This window comes from Fulmarus glacialis, unplaced genomic scaffold, assembly GCF_000690835.1.
Source record: "Fulmarus glacialis isolate BGI_N327 unplaced genomic scaffold, ASM69083v1 scaffold48820, whole genome shotgun sequence".
In the NCBI taxonomy this organism is placed as follows: Eukaryota; Metazoa; Chordata; class Aves; order Procellariiformes; family Procellariidae; genus Fulmarus; species Fulmarus glacialis.
Window position 1 is genome coordinate 1 of NW_009188042.1, and position 12903 is coordinate 12903.

At 56.4% G+C, this 12903-nt stretch overlaps 1 protein-coding gene across 1 annotated transcript; it reads left to right on the forward strand.

Annotated features, from left to right (window-relative positions):
* The first annotated feature begins 1067 nt into the window (after positions 1 to 1067).
* Positions 1068 to 12051, forward strand: SRF (serum response factor (c-fos serum response element-binding transcription factor)). The gene is made up of 6 exons (XM_009577045.1): positions 1068 to 1328; positions 6729 to 6990; positions 9155 to 9274; positions 10007 to 10198; positions 10728 to 10804; positions 11074 to 12051. The coding sequence occupies exons 1-6, from the start codon at positions 1161 to 1163 to the stop codon at positions 11167 to 11169; spliced, it is 915 nt and encodes a 304-aa protein (XP_009575340.1). The 5' UTR covers positions 1068 to 1160; the 3' UTR covers positions 11170 to 12051.
* Positions 12052 to 12903: the final 852 nt, after the last annotated feature.

The following is a 12903-nucleotide window of genomic DNA, read 5'->3' on the forward strand; positions in this document are numbered from 1 at the left end:
AGGCCCGTCCTGCTGCAGCCTCTGCCGGAGCTGACCGGGAGCCCTCGGGGCCCCTCTCTGTGAGTCGTTCCTGGGTGCTGCGCCAGTCCTGTGGCACAGCTGGGCTGCACTGCCCGGCCAAGGGCCCAGCAGGGCTCGCTTCTTTGACCGCGGAAGGGGCCAGTGCCATGTCTCGGTCCGTCCAGAGTGCTCTCCGTGGTTCCTCGTGGCTGGAGCCATTGTGCAAAGATGGATTAGAAACTTGGGGGATTTTGTGTAGAGTTGGATGCTGCTGGCTCATCTGCATCCCCGTTGGTGCTCATAGCGAACAACTGGGCAGTGCTGCACCCCAGCTGAGCTGGGCTTCATTCACCCTGGGAAGGTAGAAGTGGTTGTGGGGTACCACTGGGCATGTCCTGGCTGCGCGGGATGCAGAATGAGGCCATCCTGTCTATGGTAGCTTGTGTGAGACCACTGAGTGTGCCATGATGGCATATGGAGAGTGTTCTTGTTAGCCCACAGGTGAATGCTGGGGGATGGTAGCCTCACTGTAGGGTTTTTGGGGTGCAGCTGTACTCAGGACTGTGAAGACTGAGAGGAGAATCTGGGTCCTGGCCTCGCTGGTGTGTCAGTGACGGGAAGGAGGTAGCAGAGACATGTGGGCTGAGTAGCATTCTCTCATATAGCTCGGTAGAGGTGAGGGAGGGAGGCATCCAAATGTGTCTGGAGAAGCGGGTGGGATTTCCAGAATGGGGACAGCCCAGTGTCCCCATGTCCTCAGGCTGCTTTCCTGAGGGAACCACTCTTTTCTTGAGGCCTCTTAGCATGCACATCCCCTAAAGGCATGCTAAAGGAGATGGGAACACAGCATGGGGCACTTCAGCCTGTAGGGAACCAATCTTGGGTTGGTTTTAGAGGCTACAGCTCCTCTGGGGTGACAGGGAGCCGGAGCTGGTGTGAGCAAAAGGAGGGCCATGCTGGGGGCGCAGGGATGTGCAGGGACATGCACAGGGACTCTTGTCCTGCACTGTATGTGTCCCTGCCGTCTGTGACTCCCTGTTCTTCCCTTGTGCTGCTGGCAGGCTTACGAGCTTTCCACACTGACCGGCACTCAAGTCCTGCTGCTGGTGGCCAGTGAGACGGGCCATGTGTACACGTTTGCCACACGGAAGCTGCAGCCCATGATCACCAGTGAGACGGGGAAGGCGTTGATCCAAACATGCCTCAATTCCCCAGACTCGCCCCCGCGCTCGGACCCGACCACTGACCAGCGCATGAGCGCCACGGGCTTTGAGGAGACGGACCTCACCTACCAGGTGTCTGAGTCGGACAGCAGTGGGGAGACCAAGGTAATGTTCCTGTGCTCAACCGCATCCCTGGCATCCTGGGGCCACAGGCTGTGCCCATGGGGCTGTGCTGGGAGCCCTGATCATCCCCAGCACTCCTTGAATAGCAGCTTGGGAAGCTGAGGATGGGTCCCCTTTTGCTGCGACTCCAGCGAGCTGGATGTCGTGGCCTCTCAGGGCTGGCTCCTTCACTTGGCTGGCAGTAGTGGTGATTCGGAGAGGGAGGGAAGTGGGTGGCAGGTGTCCTGGCCCTGGCCTTTGCAGCGGTACTCCCCACCGGCCCAGCCCACTCCCCTGGCCAGCTCTTAGCGCTGTTATCTTTCCCTGGGTGTCTCCATGCTCTTGCACTCATTGATAAAAATTTGATTCTGCCTCCATGGCCTTATAAGGCCTGGTTTCCCTCGCCAGAGTCCCTGGCAGGGCCCCTCACATTCCTTATAAGCTGCAGCTGTCTCTTGCTCTGATGCTGTTTTGGAAGGGGGCAGGGAGGACATGGGGAATGGAAACATTTGGCTGGACAGACCATTTCTGCTCCCTGCCTGGTGTCCCTGCAGGCGCAGGCCCTTGCCTGCCAGTGCTACTTGCAGCCTCTCGGCCAGGGTGCTGCAGAGGGCCTGCCTGTGGGTGCCGAGTCAGGCAATAGCCCTTTTCTGCTGGAAGGGTCCTTGTCTTGTCCCTGCATCCCCTGGTGCTGTTCCTCGGAGCTGTTGCAAGAAAGCTGGCTCCTGTGTCCGTGCTGCTTCCTTTGCAGGCTGGTACTCGGGTCCACAGGCACTTGGAGATAGGAGGCAGGGGAGTTTGTGGTGCAAGGCTGGGACGACATGCTGAACTGGGGGTTGTGCCACAGCTTCCCGGGCCTGCATGGAGTGCCATTGGGTGCTATGAGTTGTTGCAGCTCTGCTGTGCTCTCCTGTGCTCATGGCATGGGTACTGGGCTTGCTGCAAAAGCATCCTTCCAGATGAACTGTGGCCTTGCTCTAGGAGCCCTCCAGCCAACTGTGTGCAAGCCACAGCAACATCCTTGCCATACAGGATTGCCACTAAACATTAGGCAGACAGAACCTGACGAATGGTGTTTGAGATCTCTGTGCTGTAATCCCAAAGGCAGTGAGTGCAGCCCTGAGATGTGTCCAGTATGTTGTCTGGGGCTGCAGGGGTGTTCAGCTGCATGTTTGCATCCTGTGGCAGCTCTGGTCACGGTGCTACTGGGTACCCAGCAGCCATGATTCCTCCGTGCCCTCTTCTCCACATGTGTGCAGTGCTGCACCAAACAAAAGCTTATCGCTGCTGAGCCCTGAGAAATATCAGCAGTCCCAGAGATCCCTGCAGGCAGAGGAGCTGTGGTGGTCCAAGGTTTTGGTGGCTGGAGAGCTCTGTGGTGGAGCCCAGAAGAGTCCCTGGGAAGGCTTCCCGCTGACAGGAGCCTAACAACAGTCCTGGCTGTCCCAGTCTGGTGTGACTCCCCTGGGTGCCTCTGATTCCTAGTGTGAGCTATGCCGGCCTTTTCCAGTAGGCAAAGGACCCCATTGTTACCAGCAATTTCTCACTTGTGCAGCCTGTGTTTGTAAGGACTTGTGTCTCTTGGGCTTCTCTTGGGATGAAAAGGCGAGTCCTGTGGGCATTTTGTAATGAGACAGATTACCTGTGCCTGGAGTAATTTGGAGGTGCCGGAAGCGCTGTGCATGGCAGCTGACCTGTTCCTGGCATGGGGCTTGCCCACATTATGTCCCTTAAGATTTTCCCTGAAAATACTGCTAGGCGGCCCCAAAGGAGGTGTGCTCTTGGGGTGCAGTTACTCTGCAGAGGTCTTCTTAATGCAACTTCTCTCTGCCCACTTTCTGATGCAACCCACACTTACTGCCCTGCAAGCTCCATCCCAGTACTCACAAGTGGTAATGCTTAGTGTGGGGTGCCTTGTGGCCACAGCCAGCATTTGGTGTGGGGCTGGAGGAGCCCTGTGGCCCTGTCTTCTGCTTTACATTCTGGCTAAACCCACCCTTGGCGTGCTGAGGGTTCTTGTCATGGCAAGCCCTGGGGCTGGGGATAGTCCCACCCTGACCCTCCCCAGTCCTGCTGTGCTTTCTGCAGGGCTGAAAGCCTGCTTTGGTGCTCTGGCAGAGATCAGCCCAATTCGGATATACCAAGAAGCCCTTTGAGGATGAAGGAAGCCTGTGGTTGGGCCATGCTAGATGTCTGGTATCCTTGCTGAGGGGTGGGTGATACACACGGCTGGGTTACAGGAGCCTTGCTGGAGGAGGTGGCAGGAAATTAAGTGCCTGGACTGTCAGGTCCAGCCACATAGGATGCTCTGAGAGGGTTGGGCAGTTGCGCCCTGGCCTTCCTGTGAACTCTGCTTCATGGACCTCTGTATGGATGAAATCTGATTGTGTTAAGCTGCTGCAGTAGTAGAGGGGGGAGCAATGCAGCCAGGCTGTTACCTGCAGTCAGCAGTCCGCTGGTATTCCTTTGCGCTACAGCTAGCAGCAGCTATAAGATCCTTCTGCTTTGTCAGAACCAAACTCCCTGCCATGGAGCTGAGCTCAGACTGCAGCTGGGACTGGGGCACGCTGTATTTTCAAGACAGCAGCTATATCCTCATGATGATACTGTTGTGCACTGACCTGTCTGATCTTTTGTGGGCCCCAAAGGACACTGTCCTCATGTCACCTCCTTGGTGGTGTTATGTGGGAGAGGGTGTTTTGGAGGGAGCTCAGGGGCCCTAGATTGGGGTGAGAGCATGGGAGTAGCCCTGATCTGGTCATCTCTTTTTGGGATGGGGGAAAGATGGGACTTTCTGCCCCATCTGAAATGCAGACCAGGTGTTGGAGACCAGATTGGGATTTCCCATGTACCTCCAAGGCCAGTTGTCCTGCAACGTCTGCGTAATAATGCTGGCTGGGGGGTCTGGACCATGCTGAACAGCATTGTCCCAGGCAGCCCCCAGAAGCTGTGGAGTGGGATTGTTTCTAGGTTCAGGATGGGCATCAGACAGCCTGGGCCATGCCCTGTGGTCCACTCATGCTGTATAGCATTTATCAAGCATGCACAGTGGTGTAAGTCTGTGCAGACATCTGCCGCTACGCTGCATCTCTCTGCTGTGTGTTGATTCCCCAGGCACTGCTCTGCAAACTGAAGTTTGCAGTGAGCTATGGTGAGGAATGGATGTTCAGCTGGCTCAGGAAGGGAAGGTCCTTCAGGGCTGCTGTGCTGCCTCAAGGTTTGTCCATGGCCCCTTGAGTAATCTCTGCTGAAGGTCATCCATGACTTGGTTCCTGTTGAAGGCTGGTCTCGTGCATGTAGTCTGGACTTTGCAGGGTGTTGGCGGGAGCTAAGGTGCCCAGAGGCTCTGAGGCATCCCAGATAGGCTATGGGGAGAAGGCGATGGGTGTCCAATCCCAACATCTCTCCCAGCTCTCTTTGTGTACTGGGAGCTATTTCCGCAGTCCAAGAGAAACACGGCAAAGATGGGAGGAATCTGAGTCTCACTTGTGGCAGAGTAGGGAGGGCAGAGATGGGGCGCTAATGGTTCAAGCCTGCTGGCACAGCATCCCTCCCAAGCACCTTTGCTGTTCTGATCATACTGAGGTTTGCCCTCATGTTTCTAGGGAGCCCTGGGAATCCCCCTGAGCAGGGTGCTGTGAATCTTTTGGGATGCCTCCTCCAGCCCTGAGAGTACGGAGTGGGGGGGGATGCTAAGTGCCCTGCTGCTTGAGGACTATATCTCAGGGGTGTACAGCTTCAGGGCTATGCCTGGGGATGAGGGAGCCTGGCTTTTCCAGCTGGGAACAGGACCCGCCCTACTCTGCTATGGCTCCCATTGCCTAGTGGGCTGAGGGGAGCTCTGCCCTGTCACCCACGTGGGGAGGGTGCCCAGAGCCTCTGTGTCCCATGTGGGTTGGCAGGAGTTTGTGGTTGAGCTAATGGAAAGTGCCTCTGCTGGGCTCCACTCTGTTATCACGTGCCTCTTCTAATTCGGACTTCAGGGATTGCGGTGCCAAGGCAGAGGGGTGTTGCTCTCCTCCCTCCCCAGGACCTGGAGCACGGCTGAGTGCCCGGGATTGGCTCCCCCTGTCCAAATTGGGCTGCCTTCCCTTTTTTAGCTGTTCGTTGAGCTGTGAATTCCTCATTCCTGGCAGCTTGACAAGCTGGGAACAAGGCTTAGCACGTGGGAGAGCTGGGCCCACCAGCCTGCAGCGGGAGGGGTGGGAGTGTGGCAGCCTTAAGTCTTCCCAGGCATCCCGGCAGCCGTGGCAGGGTACGGGTACGGTAGATCCCTTGTGGCCTGTGGCACAGTCTCCTGTGGAGCAGTGTATTTACGGTCTGCTCTTGGCCAGCTAAGCAGGGTGAGACCCTGGGTATCCAAAAAGGGGTTTGGGGGAAGGAGGCATGTTAGGTGAAGTGTAACTGCCAGTGGCAGCAGGGATCATGCTGGGCTTGGTTGCTTCCTGCAGATCCAAGCCATGTCCAGCCACATGCTTTGTGGCTGCGGAAACTGGGGAGTTGCGTGCCCTGCAGCCTGGCATACACATTCCTCCCTTGTTCCCAGACCTAGGAGGGCAGCCTCTCAAGCTAGCATTGGCCCAGCGCAGGGCCCTTTTCCTCCTGGTGCTCAGCTTCCCTGGCGATGCTGTCCTCAGGCATAGAGCTCCGACACTCCTTGCAGGACCGTAGTGCGTGCTGGCTGTAGCTAACATGCGGGGTCCCTTGGAAGCATTTGCCTTGTGCCCATCTCCTGCTAGTGGACTGGCAAATGGGTGCTTCCCCTGGCCAGGTTCTCCCCTTTGCTCCAGGAGATTTGTGGAGGTATGCCCCAGGGCCTGCCAAAGCAGCTGTCAGGGCTGGATTTGGGCCTCCCTGGTGTCCGGGTTTGGCCTTACTCACCTCTCCCTTGCTGGTTTTGGTGTACAGCTGCCTTTAAAAGCCATTTCTCGGCTTGTTCTTAGCCATGTGTTTCCTGCCATAAGGGAAGTGGTGTGTGTTCCTGACAGGAGACAGCGTGTTTGCCTTTATGTCTGTCCCTGCAAAGACTGCTTTTGTGTGCCAAAAAGAGGCTGCTCTCTTCTTAGAGGCTATGGGGACTCCTGGGGAGGGGAAGGGTTGCTTCGTTCCCTGGTGTCTTGCAGGGAAGTCTCTCAGGGGACCTGTGTGTCCCTGGGCTTGTATCCAAGGTTTACGCTGAGCTCTTGCCAGCTCTCCTCATGCTGCATTATTGGGCACAGTCTCCTCATGTTTGTACAAGCAACTCGTCTCTGCTACCCTGGCTCTGCTCCATGTGCTGGCAGCAGGCTATGGGGGTATGGTTTAGCATGGGGATGCAACCTACGGAGCCTGGTTTGGTCTCATGGGCAGATGTTGACCAGATCCAAGGGCTGGTCTGAGTTGTCACAATCTCTCCTTCCCCAGGACGCACTGAAACCAGCGTTCACTGTCACCAACCTGCCGGGGACAACGTCCACCATCCAGACAGCCCCCACCACCTCGACCTCCATGCAGGTCAGCAGTGGCCCGTCATTCCCCATCACTAATTACCTGGCGCCAGTGTCTGCCAGCATCAGCCCCAATGCCGTCACCAGTGCCAACGGGACAGTGCTGAAGACTACTGGAGCCAGTGCAGTGACATCTGGGGGCCTCATGCCGATACCCACTGGCTTCACCCTCATGTCAGGTCAGTGCCATTAGGGGCTGAGGACTGCATCCATCCATTTCCGCACCTGGAGCATGTTGCTGCCCTCTCCAGAGGAGAGGAGACCTAGTGGCAGGAGGAAGCGGAGTGGTTGCTGCTGTAGGGTGAACCTGGCTGGGATTCCTTGCTCCAGCCCAGTCAGGCCAGTGGCTGGAGAAGGGTCATGTAGTGACTGTTTCCTTAGAGTGCTGCTAGCTGGCCCTGCTGCTGGGAAGGGTGTGGTGGCGGGGAGCTGAGCTGGGACCCCAGGGCAGCACCGAGAAGCCTGGAGGGAGTGAAAAGAGCTGGTGGTGACAAAGCCTTTCTTTCTCCCTCCTTTTGGCAGGTGCTTCCCTTTCTCCGGGGACCCCTACCATTCCTCTCACTCAGTTACAGCCGCACTCCCTGGCTCTTTCCAGCCAGCAGGGCCAGGTGGTCACGGGTATGGCTGGGGAAAAAACGTCTTCAGCTTCCCTGCCAGAGCTGGAGGGCAGATCGTGTCGCTGACAGGTCAGCACTCGCTTCTCCTCCGCTTGCTTGAGGTGGGGGGATGGAGACGTCTGTGGGGGTCCTGGTCCTGGCCAGAGAGCTGATCCCCAGCTGAGGTGGGAGCACAGAGGAGGCAGAGCACAGGGCACCCTGGCTGTGGCTGTGGGGGAGAGGTTGGAAGACAGGGCAGAGAATGCTTGGCATAGGCAGGAGCAGCATCCTGAGGCATACAGACCAAGGGAAGCAGTGGGTTGTCAGTCTCCTCCCCCAGGGTTTGCCCTGCGGCTAGCAAACGCCGAGGAGGCAGGTCCCTGGTGCAGCTGTGCTGAGGCTGAACTTTGCTGCTAGGAGGACTGATGGAAGGAGAACACAGGGGCTCAGATGCCCAGTAGGTGTTTTTTGAGTACTGGTATTTGGCTCTGAGCAGCTGCCCTTGCTTTTGTATTTGGATCTGCAGTCAGTCAGTGAACCACAGTGCAGAGGATAGATTAGGAGAGACCCAGAGCAGAGGAGGGAGTGGTGCTGCGGTGCTGCCTTGTGTGCATTGTCCTTTGTAGGAATTTCTTGTTGCGCTGAGTCAAGGCTCTCCAGGTGTTATACTGGGGCTGGACATGTTCCTGGCTGGAGTTTCAGAACAGGGCTAGGGTCTCCTTTGTGGGGGCAGCCATCATCTAAGGACCAGCACTGAGAGTGACACAGTATTTCTTGTGTCCTGCCTGTTTGTGCCCAAGTTGATGAGTCTGATAGCCTGCATGCTTTCTTGCAGCCCTTATGGCTCCTGTGGACCCTGGCAGATAGCGTGATCCCATGCAAGGGGACTGGATTTCCCTCGTGATCTGGAGGAGCTAAGAGAATAATGGACGTGTGTCTCTGGTGTGGTGTGTGGAGAGATGTGCAGTCTGAGCAGGGTGGCCGGTGATTCCTGCTCTCTGGCATCCATTGCTCTTCCCTCTGGAGACAGGACCTGAGCCTGAGGGGAGCTTTCTGTGCCGAGCTCCATCTCTGGAGCTGAAGAGCTTTGCAGTGAGTGGGCTTGGCCGGAGACTGTGTGACCGTGCCCCTGCAGCTCTGGGACGCACACCTTGTGGCCCAGTGGTCTCTAATCCCTGTGTAGGGCATTGTGATGTCCTTGAGATTACAGGCTAGGTGAGATAGCTGTTCCCAAGTGCCCTGTGGGGGACGGAGCTGGGCTCCAGAGTGTGAAGGCAGCAGGGCCCAGCTGGCCTGGGCATTTGGGCTCTCACAGTTCTGCTTGGTGCAGTGAGATGATTCTTGCAGGGCTGGCAGAGCATGGGCAGTGCTGGGGGCATGTGCTGGGCCCTCTCCTCCTAACATCATCTGTGCTGTGTCTTGGTGGAGCCAGGAATGCTGACATTCCTGAACCATGCCTGGGAGCTGGACAAAAGCTATTGTGGCCTTTCCTTTTCTCTCTGGAGCCCTGTAGGCCAGCTAACCCCTCCTTGGCCCCTGTGTGCCAGGAAAGAACAGGTTTTGGCCTGCTCTTAGGTCAGGGCCTGGTTTCTGCCACGTGCTGCTTTTGGCTAGCCTTCCCCAGTGCAGTGCAGAGCCACACTGTGGAGCTGTGTGAGGCCACAGAAGGACTGGGGGGCTTTCGTGTGGCCCAGAGTACCTGTATCCCTGCTGAGCCACAGGCTCACAGGCTCCTCTCTCTCCCCAGGTGGTACCATGGCTCAGCAGGTCCCAGTCCAGGCGATCCAGGTGCACCAGGCACCGCAGCAAACGTCTCCCTCTAGTGACAGCAGCACTGACCTTACCCAGACCTCTTCCAGTGGAACAGGTAATTGGGACATTACGGTAACCATGTTCTGTCTGTCTTCCTAACCACTGCTGATAACAACCCACACCAACAGACCTCATGCCTGCTCCCTGCCCAAGATCCTTCTCTATCCCAGCCTTTCTGACAGTTTCCCAGGTGTATTTATTCCTGTTGATAGCCCCTGCACTATGCTATATCTAGGTAGATGCTGCCAGGCATAGGGCACCTTACAAGGGATTTCAGAGGCTCTCCAGACACATCATCTGCTCTTACTTGCAGCATGGAGCTGGGAACAGGTTGCCCAGTTCTCAGGTGGTTTCTTAGTGAGCCAGCATTGCCCCTAGCACAAGACATTGGCTCACATCTACTTGAGATTTTTACTGTATATGCAGAGCACACCTCTTGTCAGCAAAATCTGAGTTCAGGTGCCTGGATGCAGGCTGAATCCAGTTGAACAGCTTTATTAAAGCTTTATCAGGAAACTTGTATCTCAAGTTGAATTTAGTCCTGGGATATTTGGCTACCGTACTTTTCTGCCCTCTCATACTCACTCATGAAAGGAGAGGTTTGAGCTCTCCTGCTTGTTCCCTGGGGCTTTTCCCCAAGAGCTTGGGAGAACAAGATAGGTATCTTCATGCACCTGCTGCTTCAGGACAGCATGCCAAGGGTGGCTGAGGGGAGGGGTGCTGAGCAGGTGTGTGAGTGTAGCAGACTCCTTTCGTGTGGCTCACATGTAGTCTGTCCTGGTGCCAGTGACCCTCCCGGCGACCATCATGACGTCGTCTGTGCCAACCACGGTGGGTGGCCACATGATGTACCCCAGCCCACACGCGGTGATGTACGCGCCCACATCTGGCCTTGCGGATGGTGGACTTGCAGTCCTCAACGCTTTCTCACAGGCCCCCTCAGCGATGCAGGTGTCCCACGGCCAGGTCCAGGATCAGGGTAAGACAGCTGTCTGGGTCAGTGCTCCCTTAAGTGCTCTGACACCCTGATTTTTCTCATGTCTCATGTATTTATGTTGTATATTAATTTCAAAGAATTTTCTTCTAAGCAGTCCTGGTGGCTGTACAAAGGCCTGGCAAGGGTGATGCTTGATGCGCGCTTTTAGATCCCGCCACTCTCCTATGCAAAGGATTGCTTGAGCTATTTGCTGGGGAAAAAAAGTGAGGGTTGCTGGGACGGGTGGCATATGGGGCAGGCAGTGGAGGGAGCTAGGAGACTCTGGAGAGGATGTGTGGTTGCATGAGGGGGCAAAGCAGCATGAAGCCGTGCAGGCAAGACATGGATTGAGGGCTTGTGACTGCTTCTCCCAGCATTTGGAAAACTAGCGCATGTGGCTTTCTCCTGGGATGCCGCCATGCATGCAAACAGGCACATTCATCCTTGCTAAGCTCCATGGAGCTCAGAGAAAGGACCCATGAGCGAGCACTGTTTAAGGTACAGTCTCATTTGTGCGCTCTCTCTGTGGCAGGTGGCGTCCCCCAAGTGTTCCTGACAGCCCCATCAGGCACCGTTCAGATCCCAGTCTCAGCTGTCCAGCTTCACCAGGTAGGCGCAGAGTGGTACTTGCAGGTGTTCAGGGGGTGTCCTTGCTCTGCCCCTGCCTGCACATACTTTGTGAGTCTGGGCAGACCCAGGCCCTTGGGGAGGGTCAGTCCTCAGGTCTGGGAAAGCTGTCAGTGCCACCCACCCTTGGGTGAGGAAGTCTTGCCCTCCTTGGACAGATGCCCAGAAAGGACAGTGCCACCCTGGCTGCTGGCACACATGGTCTTGGGGCATGCTCTCCCCCAGTGCTTCCTCCTCCCTTTTCTCTCTAGATGGCTGTCATCGGGCAGCAGAGCAGCAGTGGCAGCAGCCTGACGGAGCTGCAGGTGGTCAACTTGGACACCTCACACAGCGCCAAGAGTGACTGAGAGGCCTCTGCTGCCGGCCTTGTGCTGTCCCTGGCTTGTCATGCCAGTGCTGGGGCTGGTGGCAATTCCTTCTCGTACAGACTGCACCAGTTATTTATTGTTGCCTTTTCACGTTTCCTTCATCCACACATGCACACGCACACACACACGCACCCACCCACCCACACACACACACACAGGCATGCGCATGGGGCTGCAGGACCCATCTGGGGTGGAGCTGTGCTGGGGCCATGCAGGGCTTAGGGGTGTTTGGAAGCTGTGATAGCTGTGCTTGTCTCACGCCAGCCAAAGAAACTTGTCTCTTGGGGGGAGGATTGCTCTGTGCTGTAAATAAATACTGTGGGCCATTCCCAGCTGGAAGCTCTGGCTCCTTCTGGGCACTCCGAGTCACCTTGCCCATGAGCGTTTGCTCTGCATGGGGCTCAGCTCAGACCCAGAGCGGTCTTGCGGGCGCAGTTTGGAGCGGAGCAGGCCAAGGCTGTGCTGCTGGCCTCAGCAATGTGCCTTTGTGGGGGTGACAGGTCCTGGCCTCAGCAACTCGTCCTGGGCTCTGGACAGGGGAGAATGGCCAGCTTGCATGTGCATCTCTAGTTGGGCCTGTGTGCCCTCCCTCTGGAGGGCCGGGCACAGCCTGCAGCATGTGGCCCTGTCCTCCTCATATGCACTACAGTGAGCTCTCTGCCCTCAGTGCCTCCTCACTGGGCTGTCTGGCAGATTTGCAGCCTGCCTGGCTCTGCCCTGGCAGCTGCCCTCGCACAGCTGAGGTGGTCAGTGGATGCCCAGGAGTACAACGATGCCCCAGAGAGCTCCTGGGGGGCTCTGTGGCCAGCCCAGCCCCACACTCTTCTCGCAGCCCTCGCACTGCTTGTGGACTCCGTACACCCAGGGGAATGTGGCTGGGTCTTTCGCACATCCTCCTGCAGCTCCAGCCAGCGCTTTCTAAATTTCTGTGTCTGATGCAAGGTGGAGAAACAATTCAAGTGTCAAACGGAAGAGCCCATGGGGGGCACTGAGCTGCTGGGCAGGTGGCAGACTCTTCCTCTGAGCACCAGGGTGACCTGCAGGCCATCCTGGGCTGTGGAGGAGCAGCTGTGATGCCTGTGCAGGCTCAGCAAGGCTGGGGCAGAAGGGCTGGAGCGTGCTTGGTCCTGCATGGGAGTTGCTGTGAATGGCTCTGCTACCTAGCCCTGTCCCTGGAGGGAGAGTGAGCAAGTGAGAGAAGCTGCTGAATCCTTAGGGGAAGAAGCAGCTACTGTAACTTTTTTTTTTTTTTAAGTTAAAGACAAAAAAGAAGCCTTGGAGTAAAAAAAAAAAAAAAAAAAAAAAAGAAAATTACTTTATTTTTCTAAGTGTTAAACTCAGTATTTATGTAATTCTTTAAGGAATAAAAGTTTGGCTCCTGTACAGTTTTCATGGGGTTTGTACCAGGGGGATGGGAGAGGGGAGGGTGGGCATGGAGGCAGGAAAGGGGCCTTGCTTTTGAGTTTGTATTGTAACCTTGGACATGTTCCCTCAGCATTAGCGTTTAAGGTGCGCTCTCCACCCACCAGCATGTGCCAGGGATCAAGCTGAACCAAGTGGCATGCTTGTTTCCCGCTTACCTGAGAGTGGAGTACTGAGAACTCCATACCCATCATTTTGGGCTTAACAGGCAGAAGGCAAGTGAAGCAGTCTCTAGAAGTGGGAAACCCATCCCTCAGGAGCAAGGGGCTTGCAGTGTGCCTGGGAGCCAGA

Excerpts from the sequence above, each read along its gene's own strand:
- SRF (XM_009577045.1), top strand. The coding sequence starts at position 1,161 with ATGATCACCAGTGAGACGGGGAAGGCGTTGATCCAAACATGCCTCAAT. Across the intron at positions 1,329-6,728 it reads ACAGCAGTGGGGAGACCAAG|GACGCACTGAAACCAGCGTT; the intron begins GTAATGTTCCTG and ends CTCCTTCCCCAG. Across the intron at positions 6,991-9,154 it reads TGGCTTCACCCTCATGTCAG|GTGGTACCATGGCTCAGCAG; the intron begins GTCAGTGCCATT and ends CTCTCTCCCCAG.